Consider the following 22,687-nt stretch of genomic DNA (forward strand, 5'->3'; position numbering starts at 1 on the left):
TTTCTCCTTCTACAGTAATCTTTTAACATAGTCATTGTATATATATATTCACTTTTTTTTTTTTTGAAACAGTATAATGGTAATGGCGCACTGTGAAATACATACCCTTCCAAAGCCGCCTACGCCAAGAGTAGAAATAACTCGTAGATCGCTAAGTTTAAGGCTTTTGAACTCGTTGTCGATCTTCTGACGAATGCCAGTGCTGGCTTTGTCGACCTCATCGTGGTAAGCATTCGCTCTGATTGCGTCAATGTTGCACATGAGCTGATTGAACGACTCGCGATCAATAATAAGACAGCCAACTTGGTCGGAGTCGGCGATAATTGACGCCGTCCGGACGTCTTCCGACTGCAGAGCTTTCTCGCCTACAATGACGATAAGCTACGACGTTAGTCATATACACAGATGGCATGGGTACAGGCGCTAGAGGATCGCGCTAAAGAGGCGCTAGGAATTGTAATAGTATAGCAATACTCATGTCTTTATACACCCTGGATTGCAGCCTGTTAACTTAAAAACAGAGTTCGTAACCAGTAAAATTTTTAGTGAAGTTTACTAAAATAAACTTGAGAATTACACTGGCAAAATAACTTTTGTCGCGTGTATATAACCTAAAAAGTTCGGTTTACCAATTTTAACTCCGCTCATTCGATGCAAGTAAAGCTAGGTAGGTGCATCCTTTCCTTTTTTTAGTATTATGCGGAATCATTATAGTGTTTATCCTGTGAAAAAGCAGCATTCAACGCACGTGTCTGTCCCTTAACAAACTTCCTTCAAGTTATCAGCGGCTCGCCTCCTCTGGAACGGGAGTCGAGTCAGACAAGATTTTCTCAAGCGGAATAATTCTACATTGCCTATAACACTCTACTACAAGAGAGAAAAGGAATTAAATATGTCCGGAGAAGTTAAATATACGATTGGAAATGATTCACGATCTTCGGGCAGCTCTTGACAAGATATTGCATCACCAAAGCCTGCTGCCTGACTCAGCGAGCACTTCAATCGTGCGCTCGCTTGTATGAAAAATATAATGCACGCTAGGAATGCACGAATATATTTTCCCTCTAGAACGTTAGCATTTTTCGGCCGTAGCAACTTCGTCATTTCCCTTATAGTACAATCATTGTTAACGAAAGGTGCCAAAAATAACGAAACAGCAGAGCAAAAAAAAAGGGTAAGTGTACGCTAATACAGACAGGGTGTACAATGCGAACCGGGGCACTATTTATGTCGCATCGTTACGAACGTTTTCCACGTTTAACGTCCGCTGCTAAAGATGCTAAACGTTACTTCAAACGGCTACTCTCAGCACCAAACGAAGTTTCTATGGCCAAATTCAGATCACGCATCCTTAGATCTAGCAGGCAACCTACTGCGTTATCACTAAAACAGCATGATGAATAAAATTAAATGTTTAGATAAATTTTTTCTACCTGCGGTAGCAAGACTCCGATAGACCTATCTCAGCGTAACCGTATCGTCTTCAACTCTACCTTCGACCCAGGGCATAAACTAAATCATTCCGATACCTATAAACTCGTTACCAGTAAGATAATTCGGTGGAGATCTGACTCGAAAGCCTAAAAAGAAAGTATAGAAGATGCACGAAAGCAAAACAGTGCAGTCGGTTGTGAGGTATACCATTGATTTTATAGCTTTACGATCTGCGTGATCGTTCGTTTAACGCAAACGCTCGCATCAGATGCGCCACTTTAGGAAAACCAGCTGTTTTCTAGCATCAAAAAATGAATGTTAACATTAGTTGATTATAGGTAACAGAGCTCATCTATGGCCGTCTAGCAAAAATATAGGTAAGCGATTTTATACTGCAATACTGCTTGACGCCACACTCGTACTTGAATAAACAACACGCTTTACGTCCGCGTGCCGTGCAATCTAATAGAACGTTCTCCACTTGATTAGCAAAATGCGATCGTGCTTTCTAATCAAATAGCTAGCGGCGGTCCACTGTTCACAAAGCGTCAGTGTATGACTGGAAAAGAGAGACGATACAAGATGAAACTGTATCTGGCTGAAGTTTCTGCTGACCAAGTGACTAGAAGTCCGCTTGATCTGCTGCCGCTAACAGTTTCACCTATAAACAGGGTCAGCAGTATCGTCGCGTACGTGAACATTTTCGCAGTCAGCTTCTCGACACGACATCGCACTTATGGCGGTCCGCAATAGACATCAGGTCAACTATACTGTTTACGGTCGTCGTTATGCCATACTTTCATCACAATGGAAAGTTGAGCCGTTGACCGCTGAATTACAGACACAGGTCTCAGCCGAAGATTTTCGCAGGCCGTTGACGGATGCTAGCCCAAAGTGTGGGAGAGCCTAAGCCAGAAATGCACATATTCGTGCCGCAATACCTTTGCTGGATAATAAAACAACGGCCGACAGATTCAACCGTTAACACAACCTTTCAAAGTAAAATTCTCGAATGGAAGAAATTGGCTACGGGTGAAAGGCAGTCGTTTTTAACGAATATGATTGTTTTCTATCAATGGGGACTTTATCCGAACGATCCCGTTGCTGTTGCTCATACGGACAGCATAGACGTCGAGTTTATATGGCCGTCATTCGTTCTGTTGATGAGTTTTATTGGATTTCCGTAGTTGCTGTCGCGCTCCTAAGTTGGACCGTCAATTGAACTCAATCAGTAAATCTGCCTTCAGTCGTTCGTTTTCAGCCGGCGGTATCGGCAAGTAACATACGAGCTGGTACTCACGAGCACATTCGCAGGTGCGCTGACGGCTACACTCAAGTCTGGCGCTGGGCTATCCCAGCTGTCGACTTAACAGCACATGTCGAGATCAACAACATCAATGAAAGGACAATGGCCTATGTATGAGGCCGCTATAGACGAGCAACAGCTGACGCCGTCACTGCTGCCACGAACGCATATGCCACCAACACGGACCATGCACTGCTGGCTTCGTAAGTGTCGTTGCATCGTCCCTGCGCGATTTGCCGCCAACAGTAGCTGGAGTGCGGCGCAGACCGAAGCGTTCTACGGTGATGGTAATAATGACAACTATGTTGAAGATGTCGAGATGCTATTCAGTGTTGTTCCTGTCTCACCGTTGCTGCAGCTATTGTACTATGGAACTAGCATTCAAAGACCACCTTGTACCGCTGTAGAGTGGCGTGTAATCGGTGAGTTTCAGTGACAAAGCCCCACACACATACGCTCGACTTCTGCCTTTTCTGTCCGGCTTCTTTCATTGTCACTTTTCACGATTTGTCTCAGTCTATGACAAGGCACAGTGGCATAGAAATAAAACACACAGAGAAGATGCAAGGCCTAAAGTCCTGTCGAACTTGCGATTTTCGCAATACGGCTGGCTCGCTGTTGGCTATTTACTGGGTGCTACGGGTACTACTTCGAGACCTGTTGCACCGTCTGCTCAACTGTTTGGCGCTACTAGAGATCCGATAAAGCTTAGTAAGCTACACAGAAGGTGACTGAAATACGAGCGCAATAATCAAAGCGAATAGAGACTGGTGCCGTTCTACTGATCGGAGATACTTATTTCCTTTCTTATCCTCTTAGCAAAACTCTTTCTGTACAGCTGTATCCTCTCCCTCTGTCCCTTATTTACCTCGACACTGCCGCATGTTTCACATTCAGATACATACGTATATATATATATATATATATATATATATATGCACGCTCTCTAGTTCATACGTTTTTTACATCTAGATTGTTCAGACCTCGTCCACAGTCTGTGGTTTTAAAAACGGTAATATATGAAAACGATGACGACGAAGATGACGGGCATTTTAGGGCCCTCGAAAATCTACGCTCACTCCTCGAACGAAGACGTAAATTGTAAAAATTAGATAGAGGGATGGACAGACAGGGCACGACGACCCGTGGCGCTATATTTGATCTGCGACAGGGAAGGGAGGACAGCAGTAAGAAAAGGCAAAGGGATCACAAAGAGGACAAATAGAACCGCGTTAACGTTTGCTGGCAAAAAATGTAGGTTATCTGCGTACAGGAACTGACCCAGCTCAAAATGACCACGTCATGGGTATGGCCCAATTATTGTACATATATTGTATTATCATTAAGTGAATTTAACCAATTACAAAGTCATGATTATCTATTTGTAGCTGGCAGATAAATACGTCCTTGCTAACCGATGTTTATACCACATGTCACGACTACAGCTCCAACGATGGCAGGGGTTTTTCCATCCATTCGACAAAACATCAATCTGTTCCATTGAAACGACACACAGCTCACAGCTGAATTCAAATAGTAATAGAAATCAACAATTGGCAGAAGACAACTATTGTGACAGCCAAAAGAACAACGACTATACTTGCAGCACCATTATCATAAATCTAAAATAGTCTATCTATGATAAGAAAACACTCTAATGCAGGCAAATATAGAATCTTCTGTTAGCTGCCAATGGAACAGGCACATTGGGCCTATGCAACTGACCGAGGCACGTTAGGTGTTAAAGGAGATGGCCAAAGTTAGGTCCAAAGCTAATGTCACTAGATAAAAGTATACATTTCTATATGCACCTACAGGTATTGGAAAACTGCTACAACAAGCACCACCAGAGCAAAAAAGACAACTGCGTCCCATCGTAGCAGAATCGGGCGATCATTTTGCTGACCGTAGTCGCTGCGCACCGTATCGACGTATACTTCTATTCACTGCGACGATAAATAAATCCATTGTGCTGTTTACTAGGCTGTCAACGGCACTAGTGACATACGTAAATATTGATGAAAAAAAAACAGACAGAAATGTACGATAGGATTATTTGTAGTTAACCGATTTATATGTTATATACAACTAAATGCTATAGTTACTGGACTAGATACGGAGTTTAACACTTCACTGTTATTGAAATGTCTGTGTCCAGTCGTCTACCTACCGAAGAAATCTCCTCTTCGAAGTGTCCTGAGGAACTTCTCTTCTCCATTTTCATCCTTTCGTATCACCCTCACGGTGCCGCTGAAAAAATACAGAAATTCAATATTTTAGATGCGTCTTAGCCAAGTCTTTCTGGCTCACCTGAGAATCAAGCTTTGAGACTTTTTTTTTTATTTGATATTATTATGATATTACAAATAGTTCCAATGGCAGACAGTCAGCTGATTGTACTATCTCATAGAATTAGGTATATATATGAAGGTTATTTTTCTCTTATCGGTTAAATGTACAAAAAAAATGATCCCTTATTACATATAAACTAAACCTACAATTTTCTTATATCGTTCACAAAACTACCCTATTTTAATTCCTGCACCAATAGCGACGAAACAGCTTTTCGCTATAGAAAGCTTTCAGCTCAGTTAGCTATGCACCGGCTCATTATTGAAAAAGCTTTTGGAGTAAAAATGTTTGACCTTTACGTCGACAATGGAGCAGACCATTTAACCGTGATTATGTACTCAGTTTAGTAGTAGCTGCGAGTTGCCCGTTGCTTAATTTTCCCCTGAGTTTCTCTCTTCTCCATTGGTTAACTTTCATTCCAGCTGTTCTCCCTAGCTAAGACAAAAGAAGGCGGATCGCCAACTCAGCAGTTAAAGATAGACGCCGCTGCAGTTCTTCTTCCCTCACACAGTGTTCGTAAAGCGTGTACATCACTATAAAACAATAGAATTTTTATTTTGTTTCCAATTACGAATGTTTATTTTACCTTATGCATTTCTGATTTAGTAAACAGCACTCGATAAACAAGCATACACATATATACGATCAAGTACGCACACCATGCTCCAAAAAGCCTCGACAAGGCACCATGTTACAAAAAGAAATCGACGGCTGACGACAGCGACGTCGTTCTCGTCGACAGTGGTTCTACAAAACACAGCACAAAAGGAGATGCCGTCTATTTGAACAATAGAATACAATAGACGCGGGAAACGGTAGAGAGAGAATGAATCTCTAGCGCGAGTGAAGCATTTGATCTAGCCGACCAGTGGCCTGCAGTTTCTGGCCTCCCAAACGTCTCACGCAGAATCCTGTTCAGACGTTCTATTATACAGAGATTTATTCGTCTGGTTACTTATTCTATCGTATTATATCTCGAATCAATGTTAATATATGCTCCTTTTGACGGTAGCGGCCCGGCTCGAAATAGATTCTCGGTTAGTCCGTCTGCCAACTGACTCAGTCGCTATCATCATTACCATGCCAACCAGTATCGTCATCATCATGCCCGCCGAGACGATTACCACCATTATGAGGTAAATGATGCATTCAAGCAGAGAATCAATGTCTGGGTCGCCGTTGGAGAATATGAGCAGGTGAAAGCAGTTACATGGCTCTTCGCGGCAGCTATACTGGCTGCGATCGAAACAGTAGAAAAAGACGCAATTGCTCTGTGATAGTTGTGGACGTTGATCACTGCCATAAGCAGCGGCCGTAACAACATCTACGGTCTCATTTGAAAGCGAGCGTCCGGCTAGCCGAAGATTTCACCAAAGGCAACTCGAAAACGGCCGGTACATACGAATGAATTAATGTTTGTTTGAAAGAATATTAGCTCAGCGAGTAACAGGAACGGCAGAATGGACGCGTTGCTATGACAATCAGTACAACCTATTGATAGTAGCACAACCACGTACACTATCTACGGAAGAAGGTCAACTCGGCTGTTACCACAGACGGCACTACAGGCAGACAAACGCCAAAAGAAGCGCCAGAGTATATAAACGAAGAAATACAATTATTACTGTATCACTTACAACCGACAACAGAAACTTCGAGAGACATTTCCTCTATGTCAAGGCTTATGGCACGATGAATGCTTGTGAATGTCAGTATGTCTATGATGTGTTTGTATGACGACTGTGTGTTCTACCCCTACGCAACTGGCCTATCTGTTAATATAGCTGACAAGGTCGTCCGTCAAAAGGCGAAAGATCTAATCTGCAGCACCGTACATTCAACAGTACGATGCAGATTTTCAAAAGTACATATTTGAATGTCGACTACGAACAAGCCGATCATTGAACATGCCACTTGAAAGCACCTCAAATATGGCGTCATAATTTCTAGCTAATGTTACATATTTTAGCGTTCTATTTAGCTTTGAAAATGTCTTTCGCATGCTATAACAGTTTTTGTATAACTAACCGTTGGAAACTGTTCTAGCGTTTTTCTATCTGCTGCTGAAAGTCCGATTATATGGTTCATATATACATGGATATACATATATGGATGCATCTATATATACATGCGATTATATTGGCACAGAGAGCAACAATTGTCTCGAGTTGCCTGAGGAGGTCCTATAGATTCCTATAGATTAATAATTTATAGCTATGTGACTATATATACGAAGAGCTATGATCTAACAAAATCAAAATCGTGTTAGCAAGACAAGGTCATCATTATAAAAAATATGAACTACGTCATAGGCGGTTTAGGCACGTTATAGGGCTAATGTGAGATACGCTATGTTGCTTTGATAGATGCTAAATGGGTAGATAGTGATGACTGATCGATGGTATCAACTGAAGTTATCATCCTGAGTTATATCACCAGCACACATTTTGCATCGCCGAATGAGGCCTTTGCTCCGGCCGCGGTGAAACGTCTAGTTCACAGATAGCTATAACAATAACTATCAGTAAAAAGCTGTAACCGTTTTCTGTACGACAGTATGCTTCACTTACTCGAGATTAGCTGAGCTTACTACTATTGCCAGCTATAGCCGGCATATCACAGCCCGTAAAGACGCATCGAACGCCGTAGTGAGCCGCAGACAGATGAAGCAGCGACCCCCTGTTCATCGAAAGCAGCAATGACGTTGCCCCGGATGCACGTCCTTGCCTCTTTTTTTCGGCTGTTATTAACTAGTTCTTGAGCAGATATGGAATCGATTCCATTTTCTGCTCGTATTATATTAACATGATATATATACATATATGTGATAGGTGGCAAAATTACCACATATCATGAGCGTACTACGCAAGCAAGCCATTTATAAGTTAAGCCCAGTAGAGAACAACATACCGACTAATGATGAAGAACGTATCACCCTTGGCACCTTGACGAATGATGTACTCGCCACGTTTGTATGTTGCGTCTTCCAAAACATCTGAGATCTTCAGCAGAGTCTCCTCAGGCAGATTATTAAACGCCGGTACACTGTAGACAAATGACAACCAACCATATATAGTAACAATGGCATCAATCAAAATGATATCAATCTGCCTTACTGCACATTTCTCACAAGTAACAGGTTAATTCAAGGAGGATATAATTACTAGCAAAGTAAACGGCAAGTGATATAATCTTTTTACTCGTGGCCTGATGGCCTAGGTCGCTCGGTAGATTCCCACCGTCTTGTGCTTAAACAAGATGTTCGTATTTACTTTTACGTGCGAAGGTATGTTAACCCTTTGAAAATCAGTGGCTGCCATTCAACGAAACAGCGAAAAATGAAAGTCGTCGGTCATGTCGACTCTTCCAAGAAAATCTTCGAACAGCTGCTTGAATGAACGCTTAGTCATGCCGCTAGTTGTATGATATAATCTTTCACTTTCAAACCTGGTACACTTAACAAAGAAACGCTTATAAAAACTACGACCGCTATTCTCGTAGCCATGTTTAGAACTGCGTGGTATATGGGAATCGACCAACTCAGTACGGTTAGCATTTTCAGAGAACGCTAAATTTTAAATAGTGCCAAAATCCGTTCATTTGATATTTGTTTCGAAACAAAAAATGCGACGCAGCTGATTATTAATCAAAGCAGTTAAAACATTTACATTCATGCCTAATACGAATCACCAAGATGTATGGTTTTGTCCTGTCGTCTCAGAGTCAGTCAGCGGTCAGAGCTCAGTGTGTGTGACGGGGTCAGTCAGTCGGACGATATAAAAAACTAAATCATAAATACTGTGCATGCTGTTTGATAACTTACTCGGCCACAAGACTAGTTTTCATTTAATCGTCTAAGAGTCGATATATCGTCGAATACGTCAAAAAAATCGAGCAGGTATAATCGCCCTCGCGTCGCAATTGTACACGCGTATAGTACCTATAGAGAATATATCTGCCGTTATTGTGAAGATACATAAGCGCAAGAAGCACAAACGGGAAGCATTGATCTTTAGAACGAGCTACTATTCAGATTGAATCATTATTCCTCTAATACCTGACTGATCGTAATGCCTTAAATCCAGACCGTTCCGAGTATATCATTTAGAGATAAAAGCCTATCGTGATATGATCCCCTGAAGAGTATTTTTGGTAAATCTTAAATATACCGCTGTAAAAACCTCATCCTGCTATCTTTATTAGCTGAGAACAGGTGCAAGATTGTCTGATGTACTACTCAACCCTTCGAGATCAAGGTTTCATCCAGTTTAACCCTTGAAACTGCAAACTTCAAAAGACCGACACATTCATAGTTAACAAACGAGTGATTTTAGCAGTCTGTCTGAATTTGCTTGCACTACATCTTCCTTTAAACGAGCTTGAAGCAAGCGCTCTTTTCCATTATATCTGCAGTCGCTGGGATCGACTGTATGATATGTTATTAAATCAAAGTGTGAACCAACTGGAAGTCAGCAACGTGCCATATATTGAATAGCAAATTTTAAACCCGTGCAGCTCAGCACTTCTGTAAAGTCTTCTTCGCTACACAGCAATAGCCGTCCCATTGTCGTTCCATCGTTCAAAACGACAAGGGAAAGTTTCCACGGTATAAGCTTAAGAGGAAAACCAGATCGACTATACCGGGACTGGTTAAACAGTGAGCGGCAGTAGATATTCGGTTTGCTAAATTTTACTAACTGCATTTACTACATAGCTTTGGTATGGGTATGACACTACCTACATGGGAATTAAGCGAGTGGAATCCACCCTCACCCGCCGAAGACAGCCCTCGACTGGAAGCCAGTACTCTCGCACGCCAGTCTCCATATGGGCAGGACCATTTATAAGCTCGTCTATTTGAATCTTACTACTCGTTATACTAGTTCAAGCGCTGTTTCACAATCAACACTACCGAACGGTGTCCTTTACATACGAAGCGTGCATGATAATCACAACAAGTTCGGAAGATAGCAGCGCACGACTAATTTGGAAAGTGTACATTTATGGATGAAAAAAGACGAGTTACAGTCATCACCTGAGCAGCCTAAAAACGCTATAATATAAAAAGAATAAAAATTATTTTAATGACCAAAATTTACCATGAAAAATTACAAAAAAAAAAAAATGCCTTCAGTTTTAGTAAAAATGTGACCTTGCGGTAAAAATTTTCGCCTCGACTTATTTTAATTAATTAATTATTATATAATTATAGTAAAATAAACGAAATTGACAAAAATAAGAGAAGGAAAATATTCATCGAAAAATAAACGACAGGAAAGATATACACGCATACATCGTCGCGCGCTTGTGACGTACCTTTTAAGGAAGTCTGCATATTCGGCTTGGCGTGTGAGACCACTTTTCATCATAATTGTTTGGAAACATTGACGTTCGATAGCCCATAGCTTGCAGTCTTCCACCGCTTTAACGGTAGCGGTCCTCGTGCAGTTGTACAGAATAGCAAGTTCACCGAACAGCTGTCACCGTTTAGAATAGGAGTACTTATTATGTAGAGTGGTTTTTTTTAGAGGAATTTCTACTCTTTCTATTAATCTTAGTCGCGAACTTTACTACGGGCGAAAGGATTCGATCTTTTGTGCGTCTGTACTAATCGTGCAGCGTTACATAGTGTAGAAAAAAAAACGACACCGCTGGTCGCTTTTCTCTACTAACCTAATGAAAATTTGACAATTTATAGATTAAGAGTAAGTTTCTTTCCACCTGAAACAAATCAATCAGCAACAAGTCATAGGGTGGGAAGAAGTCTCCAATAAAAATACCTTGAACAGGGTCAAGTACTGTATATCTAAATGAAAGTTTAAAGTTCTTATGTGACAGTTACCAAGCAACTTAATAAATTATTCGCCTCTTTTGCAATTAAAAGGACCTGCATAGAGGTCAGCAACGTAGATACGAAAACTACATTCTTCCTCAATTTCGCATTTTTATGCTCGCTAGCAATAAGCTCAACGTAGAAAACGCCGTTTCAGGCGTCGGAGGCCATGTCCTAAATGGGCACTTCCAATAGTAAAATCAGCAAAGTAAATTGAGCCTTGAAAGCTAAACCCTGCGAGCGGAACGTCGCAAAATAAGACGGTAAGTGAATAGCTTGTTGTGGTGATTTTTATAGTCGTCTTTGGGTTACTATGATAGCTCTGATGGTTACACGAGCATTAGCGACCCAGAGCCGTCAAAACCCGAATACGGTTCCTGATCTCCTAACGGATTTGCCTGTTGTGGAAACACATTAATTATATCACTCAGCATTTCTCTGTGCTTACGTAAGAGAGTCACTTCGCTACGTTTATAGATTTCGTTAAAAATTAAATAATCTAATACACTAATACGCACCTTTCCGACTCCCATATGGCTCAAAAACCGACCCTCTTTCGTTACCTCGAGTCGACCCTCTGAAACGAGGAATTTTGGCAAGAATCAATTAAAAACCGCTAGGCAAACTCCAACCGTTGGTCAATAATTCTAGTATTAGACCTAAAGTGGACGTAGTCAAAATAACGCTACCAAATATTTGTGATTCACTGTTAAAACAGAGCCATGGATTACCACCTGATATAGCGATGCTTTATCCTCTGCGCGTTAGTCGTATCACATCGAAAAGCGCCGTGGCGTGAGAGTGCAATTTCTGTGTAGCACTTGGTGCCAGCCCAACAAAGTAACTATAAACACTAAACATTATTGTGAAGATCGTCGTGTTAGCTCGGCCAAACATAATAACATCCCGCTAGAACAATAGCCATCCGAAGTGCGTTTGAGTCTTTCTCTTTTCTAGCAGACCGATTTAGCCCATCTAGCGATGTGCCGCTAATTCGACATTTCAATTCAAACAAATTCAAGTAACTGAGGAAAATCTATACGAACCGATGCACGCACCTGTGTTCGTGTGTATATATAGGCTCAACGTGTGGGTGATTTGGGTCATTGACCAGTCTCGATTTGCGGTTAGCGTAGCACCAACTTATCGAACCAACTACTTTTTTATACTATATAAATCTGTAGCAGGTTTTTACCTACAAAATTAAATAGAATGAACAGAGAACTGATAAAAGGGTAACTGCAAATAAATACGTACAGATATATACCCGAAAAACGCTGCTAAATAATGTACTGTTCCTCTACATCAGGCGCTTCCACCAAAATGTCTTCTTATTGTTTGACTGTCTAGCCCGGAAGCTTATTTCTTCTCATGGGTATGTGAACATTTTTTCTGGAATCTTTTCTTGGAGACCAAGACACGTACTGCTGGCTATGCATCCATTGGTGCCCGTCGTATCTCCATAGATGCTGCACGTTTTTTACGTGAAGACAACAGACTCCACAGTCTTGGATTGGAATCTTCACAGGAAAAGTAGTTTATATTGACCAACTATCTCTTCTAATCTATAATTCAGCTCATCAAGCCGATAGCCCAATGGCAAGCATGTTAGTCACGAATCCATCTGCGCTGCATTAACAACATAATTTTGATGTCGCTGATGTCGATAACGGCAACGTCAACACGAACACCAACAACAAGAACAACAATGGAAGCTGCATCAACAACAGCAAAAACTAGACAAACAAGTTGTTTCTGCCGTTGCTGTTGTCGTCCGTATCGGCGTCACTGTGGTCGCCAGAGATCACCGCCCCTGTGCCCCTATCCCAGCTAAGCAGAGTCTTGTAATCGTTACTTTTTTTAGCTGCATTGCTTTACGTATTACGTATCAGCGTCTGAGTGCATTTGTGCCATTGATCGACAGCGAAAGCAACAACACAGTATAATATAATGCCGTATTATTAGGCTGGGAGTCGATCAAGAGCGATGCTGAGCCAACGTTCGCTAGCTCTCGCATTGTTGCCCTTCACACCAGAGCGTCCCGGCGAACTTTTCAGAGTGCCTAGAATCTGTAACAGTGATTACACACTGTGGCTAGCCAATGGTTTCGTCATATCGCAGCGAATTAAATGCCTTAAGCCCGTACGACAGAACAGAAAATCAAGGCACAGTGGATAGCATAGAACGTTTATATGCGTTCGAGACCACCTGTCTGTGCTGTAGCTTGTGCAGTAGCGCACGGAAGGAAAAGGTAAAATCTGCAGAATAAGTGAAACTTGCTTGACGTTTATGCTGTTCTGCCGAGCGGTCTTCTATCTCAACGAAATCTAGGTTATTTAAAATACGTAAACACTGTTGCCCTGTGTGGTGCTCTGCTCCATCTTGTATTTGTTTACAACAGTAATAGATTCGTATAAGCAAAAAACCTCAGGCCGATCCGTATTTTTGAAGGGCGCAGAATGTGCGCCTGTTGCCAAGTAGCTCACTATGAAAAAGTAAGCCCCTTAACATAAACAAAGAAGTTTGAAAAATATGCGCAGACTTGCGAAGTTCAACAGCATCGAACCTATGTTGTGTCAGTGATAAATGTGTTACTTTTTTTTTTTTTTTTTTTTTTATAGAAGATTTGGCTCATGAGACGAGGGTCAATCTGCGCAAATGAAAACACAAGGAAAAACAGGCATTTTGCTAGCCATAAATGCCCAGGATACCTACGTTACGTGCTCACTGACTATAGCAGTTTATGTGCAACTTAGCAACTAACTACTAACTTACCTTGAATGACGTAAACCACACTGCCGGCTTCACCCTCTTTAATGACCAGATCACCTGCGATAACACAAAAACACGGAACTCTTGTTAAACAAATAGTGAAATAAACATGTCGCAATAATTCAAGAGTGCTTAATTGATTGTCACGTATATTTATAGGAAAGGGTGACTAACTGAAATTCAGACTTCTGCCGATCTGTACAGGTAGAAGTGTCAAAATCATCATACACTTAATTACCCAGAACTATCACATGTACAATAAAAATAGGATTGCACTTTTAAATTCAGCGTAACGTTGACTGAAAAATACGAGCTAAGTTGTTTGCGAAAATATCCTCTAGCTGGCTTTTCAACAAGAAGTTACCCCCTATCCCTTGAGAACAATTGTTCATCAAACTAACCACCTAGATGTAAACTTGAACGTGCATAAACACAACATCTTTTATAGCCTATGCCTCGAAAGAGAATCACTATTTCAGAGCGAATATATATCTTATGCAAATATACGCATTTACTCTGTCTATAATTTCCATAAATATTGATGCCGATATTGGCATTGGTCTTAGCCCGTAACAGCCAATTAAACCCGGGTGTAGGTTAAGGCCCATGACTCAATGCTCAATTTTTACTCGACATCATCACCCCAATGTCCAATAGTCGCATTCGGTCGTTTCTCATCGAAGCAGTGAAATGTAACGACGACGCAGCGGCAACGATAACGAATTAGATGTCACGACGACCGAACAACCCCACTATTGACAGTAAGGGACGTGGATAATTAAATAAACCATTGACTGAATGAAACTATTACGTAGTTTTCAGGGAGCAGGCGAAGGCAAAGTTAACGGTCACTTTTTCTTTTTTATGCGTTCGGGTCCATGAAGGCAAAATCCAAATTGTTCCACAGTAAATACCGTCCACGTCAGCTACGAGCCCAGTCAAACACAAAACGTGACGAATTACTATAAATCAATTGAGCTAATTAATGTAATATCATAGTATGGGACACATCCCACTAGTACATTTCGCCATTAGTCCACAATTAACATGGACATGATGGACGAATTCGGAAGACAGACCTCATCATCATTCCAATATGAAGGTAAACTTCAATTGACTCTTTGTCTGTTCCTGACGGTCTTTAACTATTCCATGTACAAGATACTACTTGAAACTACTGTACAAGAGCACTTTTACTAACTTCAGTAACACCTATTACTAGGTATTTGTATTGAACTATACAGAGTTGTTACATTGTTCGCTATGGGGCCTAACAGTGCAGCCTGCGGACAAAAGGGGGTTACCTTTTGTAAGCGATAGAGAAAATGGATTTAAAATGAAAATGGAAAAGCCTTTGTTTTCAATCCTAGACGTAGATTTTTCGTCGTTTACATTCGTTCGCCTGTATTTGTCATCACCTGACCATTTTACTGCATTCATTAGATGTCAAAGTTCAGCAACACCATTATAGTAAATTGAACGACTAGAGCTCACTGTGCCATGTACCTTTAGGATGAGTACACGGTGACATGCAGTCTGTGATCTGTTCGATTTGCGCAGTTTCTAGATGTTTCATAAAATCGTTATCTAAGATGGCATTCTGGATCAAGTCTCGTACCCTGAAATAAAAACATGTATTAGATAAGCCTTACCCTACAACTGAGAAAAGTATTTTCATCTGGTTTTCAATGGTGAATCCGATGAAATCGACGATTTTCAACGTTTTTACAAGAATAAATACACTTCAAATTGCTTCCAAATTTTACATGTATTTTTTTTTATCTTATAAGTGTATGTATATGCATTTATTATCTTGCGTTCCGGCCGCCTCGTTCAGTTTCGCTCTTTTTTAGTGATAGCGTGTATAAGGCTTCAGGAACGAATAATGGCCGATATATTTTGCAAATTATGACCAGAAAAAACTATGATGTTTATCTTTTTATAAGTATGAACGCGGATTTTATTGTTTTTAAAAGAAATCGATTTCGTGCCAATTTCTTGAGATACACTACTAGCTAGCTCTCTTCTAATTCGAGAACTTTCACTTTTAAGCCCTTGTCATCATCATATCCAGTTGCTTTTGTTTTTATGTATTCAATTCCAACCACGTACGTCTACTGAATGTGATATACTTACGCCTTATCTTTCGGATAAGCTTGGAACGTGACATTAATATCTGCTACCGAAATAACACTCTGAGGTTCAGCAGATATACCTGGTTGTCGCTTCCGTTCTCGGCGAGAATACCTGTTGGTATATAGTCAGATCTAGGTTATAGCCTTGAAGATCACCATCCATGCGAAAAGTCACGTGTCGCAGATCGTAAGTCTTATATCTCAATGCTGCCTTAGGTTGGTGTACAATAGCTCTAACCTGATCCACGCCATTTGCCTTAGGGTAACAGATACCCTATGAAATTTAATACACGATCACCTAAGCTAGCGCTCTTGCCTGATGAAAATCTAACTATGGAGTGATCGATGCTTGATGAAAGCTTGATCAAAACTAATTTAAAAAAAACAGACGTCCCTACAGGTAATAATGTGCTTAAGCGTACGAAACTACGAAATAACTCGATCAATACTGTTGAAAACGCGATATAAAAATAGCACCAAGCGCCAAAATGAATCTGAAAGCATTGCTATGTTCGCGCTCTGATTACCTTGGCGGCATAAGTACACTCTGGTACTTGTCCAGTTGTGATCGGAGCTGTTGTATTTGTTGATCGCGGGCAGCGAGTAATCTTTGGAGCTCCTGCGAGATTGGAGCCATACATCAGGCAAAATATATACGTTTTAGTGTTACTATCATGCGCCGCCGATGTTTCGGCTTTTTTACAGGTCAAACGCGAAAGTAGTTCATGGACGTATAATATCTATATACACATAGCGACCTCACAAGCGTTTACATGATAGAGCATTTGTCCTTCACAGTCTGTTTTTTCGAATTACACATGGCTCACAGGACAGCTATTAAAAAAGACTGCTTTGTTATTTATCTATAACGAGTGAACATGCGTGATAGGCCATAGACTACGATTAAAATCTGTAATTAACTTAAAAAATAGCTTGTTGACGACTGAGCTCGCACGTAACACCGCCTACGACGCACCTGCATATTCGGGATACTTCGAATTTTGAAATACTCTCGAATGATTTGAATCTAGTTAAGAGGCGACAAAAATTGCGCAGGATGAATAGAAATTATTATTTATTTCTCTATTTTTCCTTTATACCTCACAGCTATCCTTAGATATAACCATAGTTTTTCTTCTTTCTAGCTTTAATTTGACACATTTTAAACGTCTATAGTAGACCACTGTGGTTTTCTGAACCAATAGTTTGTGTGCACATACACAAACTCACCGACGCCTATTGACTGTCATTATCAGCATCTGTTCTTTTGTGTTGCAATAATCCAGCTTCATCGGCCGATTTGTATCATCCAGTCTGACCAACGGCATAGTAACACCTCGCATGGCACACTGAAATGCTTCTTTGACTTCGCACAATGAGAAGCGAAGTGAAAACTTTGGCCAGAACAACAAATAGTAATAGCGGCAAAACGACCTGCTACATCCAAACAACAGCAGGAAAAGAGCAATCGATAGAACTGTTGAAGCACCAGCCACAGTTCAGTACAAGCCAGTAACTCATCCTATATATAACCCTGTATATATAATCGTAATAGTAAAAGCAATGACCTGCATTTGTCTGAACTTGCCAACAGATTGATGTAAATTTTGTTCAGGATCATCAATAACCTGGTTTGCATCATCAGTAGAAGAACTAATAACACCAGTGTAACAGAAGTATACTTTAAATAAACAAGGCTCAAGCGAGAGCCCCAAAAACTTCTAAGATAATGCTCACGAGCGGAACTCATATACAATAACAATAGCGGCGACAATCACCAGAGCATTGGCTGCTGCTGGCCAATGGAAACATTGGGCTGGGAAAGCCCCTCCATGGGCTTGACTTTTAGAGTCTTCTTTACATATATAATTCCCTTCAGAGGTAGGAATTTGTGGGCCGGGTAATTATGAAATGTTGAAAAATTATGAAATGAAAGTAAGGAAGCCTTAAGAGGGTTGCAGAATTGAAGTAGTACGCAGGTACGCCCTATTTGGCCCTGCTTGTCTTATGTTGCTCCAGGGTCGTTTTGGGCTCAATGTCACAACACGCGCATCCTAGAAAACCGCTAATAATCACTTGAAAAAATGCCCATTTATGACTCAAATTTCGACATACAAATCAGAATCAGTCTCCTGCTTTTTTTTCTTGAGCTGCTCCATGAATGCAGTGAATAATTAACTGTAGTGGAAATTCAACAGCTTCTTTAGACAAATCTTGCCCAATAAAAGCAGCATATTAACTGATTTTTACCTTCATTTTCAGTCTCTCAGTTGCGCGGAGCTGATCAATGGAGCCGGTAGTGTTCTATTATATTTATAAACATGTTGAAAAAAACAAAATGTTCAGGGTGATCTTCTGCACTTCAATTACTTTATTTATATAACACATGTGATTTTTCACGAGATGAGCTTACCACTTCTTTGCTAATAGATAGAAAGGTTTCAAATCATATATTAATATACTATTTATATCTAAACAAGGTTTGTGATAAATATATTAAATATCTAGGTATTAACAGGAGATGATAAGCAAATTGAGATTTTCCAGATCTATTCTCGTGTTTGAGAAATTTGATAATGATTGGTTAAATTCAGCAATTCAGCATCAGTGCAGCACTATGGCCATTACCTATGGTGAATTTTAGATGTAGAGCTGGCACTAATGACAGAAAACTGAGCAATATATAAAGAATTACCGTTCACGTCAACAAAAAGTGGGCATCCCCAGAAACTATAAATATTGGTTGCGATAAGTAAAGGAGAAGACTACATAGCTTTAACAGAAATTCTGCATGGAAACCGTACGAGTTCCTTAATCCAAAAACGTCTTAAATTTCGACTGCATATAAATGAAAGGATAGGTTCGATTATTTATAACAAGGAAAAAAACTCCTTTATATGGCTATAAATAAAAAGGACTTTTACCTCGATCGTTCGCTGTTGTTGTTGGATCACCTGTAAGGGATCCCCGGCCTCGCCAGACCCCAGCTCAAACATCTGGGGCGGTGCCGGGGTCGGCTGCTCGGGTTCAGAGATGTCCATTTTCTGACCCAGGGTGAAATGCGAAAAGTGTGGCTACAAGCAGACAAAAAACGTTATATTTAAAACAAGCAAAACGAATATAACAACGAAAAAAAAGTTTTTTTTTTGTCACATTTAGCGACACATTTCAACTTATCTCTCGTCAGTAATCAAGTTTTTTTCAATGAAAGAATATATTCGCACTTAGTATTTTCTGAGAACTAAGAACTTCCAGGGACAATACGAGAAAAAAATGCTCATGGAATGCATATATTGCAGTTTGTTTTTCTATTGACGTTTACTTCGTAGCTTTTATATCGACCTTGGGCTCAGTGTATGCGTAGGGAACTAACCAAATGTAAATATAGGAATTTATTAGCGTGGATTCCCTTGGTTCGTGACTTGGCGACATCTTCAGGACGAAGCGAGATGCGCTTCAGCTTAGAGTTCGGTCAGAGGCAAGTTTACAGCGAAACTATATGTTGCCATAATTGTGTGCGCCTTTCTAGACCGTAGCACTAACTCTTCTCAGCAGTAATCCTACTTCACCTTATTCCTTCAGGGCCTTATAGAAAAGCTTTACTGTCGCGCTAATCCCATGGCAATTTCTCTTGAATATGGCTTGAGTACACTAGCGCTCATGTCCAAGTAAGTAGACTGATAGCGGCTCGCTGTTTTCGTAATAACTATCAGACACTTGAGCTAGAGTTCAACATCTATAACATGCACACGCCGATACACTATCCCCCACACAGTCGAGCAGAGAATTAGCTTGTATCCAATGAAGCGTTACTTTTAACCTGAGCTCAACGGTAGTGTAATATAATTTATGCCATTATTGGCGTCGCAACGTAAGCGGTGCAGGTTTACGATTTATAACATTGATCAGACACGTGTTAGGTAGTATCACCCCGTCCCCTTTCCATTCAGATGACCACAACCATCGTTATTATCGCCATGTTCATCAGCATCATTCTTCGGTGCCCGTTGACAAATCGGTACGACTAGTTTTCAAAACCTTATGACCCACATGGCTAATAACAGCATTCGCGTACATAGTCATGTATGGGCGTCAACAGCCACCTTTAGCCTTTCCCGTTTTAGCAGCAGCAGCAACAACAACAATTGAATATCCGAAATGCTTCCAGCAAACCTTATTTTTGTGTACAGCTGGTAGTCATCCCAGCCTGCCCAGCGTACATTGGTCCGCTACGAGGATAAAATTGCTGTTTCTAATCGTCGCTCTAAATCAAACGGTAACTCTGTGCGTATGTGCAAATCTAAACCGAAACAAAATAGTCCATAACGCTACTGAAAGACTGTAGTATTAGTAACCTGCATGCCTATGTCGCTGTACGGCTGTACGTGGGTGTCTGTGTGTGTGTGTGTGTGGGTCTGAGTCAGCACATTTCGCGGCGGCACTAAGAACGGTAAAGTGGGTGCCAGTCGGAAGGTAATAGCCAACGTTTTCTTTGAGATCGACATAAAGAGATACATGGATATCTAGATAGGCGAAAGCGAAACAGTCTTTGATAGGGTCATTGATACAGATGGCATCGGAATGAAATTAATCAACAACCCCTATTACTAGGATGACTTTCACTGCCACGATGATCATTTATCCTTATATTACCCGAACATTAACTGACAGGTTTTCAACGTTGGAGGCACCCAGGAGTAGCCAAGTATAATCTGTAGTAAAGGGGGACACAAACGGAAGTACACAGCGTACTCAAAAATATAACCCAGAGACCCCATTCTCTATATGAAAAACTGCTTTCTTCATCGAAGTTAGTTACCACTGGTAGAAAAAGCCGGCATCACTGAAAGCGAGGTGATGATAACGGTCAGTTGAGAGTAAACAGACATACGACAGGAAGTTAGTTTAACAAGTCGTTGTTTTCTTTTCGTTTTAGGTAGACAGACGGCGGATAGATAGACCCGTTATGTTGGCCTATACACGACCTTTTACCAATAACCGACTACCAATACGAAACATTTTTGAGCAGTTTCCATCAAGCTGTCGCTAGAATCGAAAATCCTAACTAGCTAATGCAACGATAAAGTTAGAGCGAGCGAGCGAGAGAGAGAGAGAGAGAGAGAGAGAGAGAGAGAACATTAACGGATATTGTCGTCGACACGCCTCATCATCTCAGTAGCACTAATGTACGATGTACACGCGTGTCAGACACTATAAAAGTATCCTTATCGACCCGATAAGATCTGACGACCACCGAAAGATACATATGTATGTAATGAGTGAATTCAGCAAGCAAATCACGAGTGCATGAGAATCAAGAGCTGGGCCGCTAGCCATCAGTCGACATACGGCCTACCCCGTTTCTCTGTCAGCTGCAGGAGACCTGTGGCTGGTGTAGCAATGCGGATGCAACCATTATTCCTATTGGGTAAAGAAGACAAACTCTATTAGTTCGCCAAGCAATGCACAGAGGCTCTCAGCTAAGGACTTAGGGTCGCTTAAAGCCATCAGCGATAGAGTGATGCAAAGAGTGCGCATACATACATATCTATGGCATGTACGTATTAGCACGTTCTAAAAACGGTTATGGCAGTCAAATAACGGTAGAAACGCAACAGTGACGTGAAGCGGATTGTGCACCAGCTAATAGCAATATTTTTTTTGTTATACAATTTCGCTTGTAAATCAATTATTCGCCGTGGTAGTCATAAAGTTCTAAACTAAATGCCTTGTGTGTGCATCGAAGAAGACCCCTGTTCATATGTTATGTTAACGCCAACTCTCTAACATGGGCTGAACGCTTAAAGGTACATCGTTATCGAAACTTACAAGCAATACATCCGACACAAATAACGATATATCTCCCAAAATTGACTTTATAACGAACGGATGACACTGTTATGCCTACTTATAAAAAGTACTTAGTGACGATACGGTCATCCTCATAAAAGAGATAATAAGACAGATTATAAGCTTTTTTTTTTTAACTGTATGTGCCTGTTTGACCCTTTTCGGCTTTTCGGTGCTTTAAAATCTTGGAGCTTACGAGACTTTTAACTTAGAATCAACCTAGAATTTAAACCCTAAGATTATTTGCGTCTGCTATGTTTGAGCAATACAAGAAGGCGGTTACACATATTAATATCGGCGGCTTATTTATAGGTATTATTGAAAAGTATTTACAAACTATAAGAAGAATTTTCAAAAAGAAATTGTGACCAGTTTAGAACCTGACCTGAGGCCATGGTGATCGAATGGCAGCAACATACAGTGGACACTGCACGAGAGATGTCCTTTTCAGTTAATGGAAAAACCTTATTTAAGTACCTGTTTCTGAGTTGATGCGGCTAATTAACAAACTACAAACAAGCTATTTTTTTCTAAACTTCTAAATATGAGGCGAGCCTATAAAAACTGACAAGCGAACACAAGATACTAGTGTTGGAAAATACCACCTAGGACTGAGGATATAGGTTTGGCCTAAATACTTTCTCAAAGTTTCTCCTCACTTAAGTTGCCATCAGGGTCTGCCGTCACAAAAAGATTCATAATAAATAAATAACTGTAGTCACAAAAAACAATCGTTTCAATACTATCGTCAGCAAAGACCTCGCCATTTCTGATGCTGTAAATTGTACTCACACGATGCGTCGTCCACGGAGGCTGGAACGGCTATGCGGTAATTGAACGTAGGCTGCTACGCAAAGGGTGATAGGCCAGGGGTATAGGCACAAGGCGCCGACCACATAGGGCTTCTGTAATCAGAGTCACGGCACATCGAGACGATGTCGGGTTAGACCAATATACACCCCCACATGCGCAGATCGTATAAATACACACATAGAAGTATAATGA

At 40.8% G+C, this 22,687-nt stretch overlaps 1 protein-coding gene across 7 annotated transcripts in view; it reads right to left on the bottom strand.

The window, feature by feature from the left end:
• The window catches only part of for (cGMP-dependent protein kinase for), a 40,073-nt gene that overhangs the window by 4,307 nt on the left and 13,079 nt on the right, over window positions 1-22,687 (bottom strand). For 6 of the 7 annotated variants that reach the window (XM_022844254.2, XM_022844255.2, XM_022844251.2 and 3 more), the window contains 11 exons: window positions 22,475-22,587; window positions 18,757-18,906; window positions 16,360-16,451; window positions 15,834-15,944; window positions 15,204-15,316; window positions 13,701-13,754; window positions 11,444-11,502; window positions 10,409-10,569; window positions 8,003-8,137; window positions 4,911-4,990; window positions 106-365 (listed from right to left, as the gene is read on the bottom strand). In XM_022844254.2, the coding sequence (XP_022699989.1) occupies window positions 106-365; window positions 4,911-4,990; window positions 8,003-8,137; window positions 10,409-10,569; window positions 11,444-11,502; window positions 13,701-13,754; window positions 15,204-15,316; window positions 15,834-15,944; window positions 16,360-16,451; window positions 18,757-18,873 (1,182 nt within the window). In that variant the 5' untranslated portion in view covers window positions 18,874-18,906; window positions 22,475-22,587. Of the gene's footprint in view, window positions 1-105; window positions 366-4,910; window positions 4,991-8,002; window positions 8,138-10,408; window positions 10,570-11,443; window positions 11,503-13,700; window positions 13,755-15,203; window positions 15,317-15,833; window positions 15,945-16,359; window positions 16,452-17,062; window positions 17,267-18,756; window positions 18,907-22,474; window positions 22,588-22,687 lie in introns of those variants that run through there. The other variant, XM_022844256.2, reaches the window with a different exon arrangement.

Source organism: Varroa jacobsoni, unplaced genomic scaffold (assembly GCF_002532875.2).
Source record: "Varroa jacobsoni isolate VJ856 unplaced genomic scaffold, vjacob_1.0 scaffold_1104, whole genome shotgun sequence".
Classification (NCBI taxonomy): Eukaryota; Metazoa; Arthropoda; class Arachnida; order Mesostigmata; family Varroidae; genus Varroa; species Varroa jacobsoni.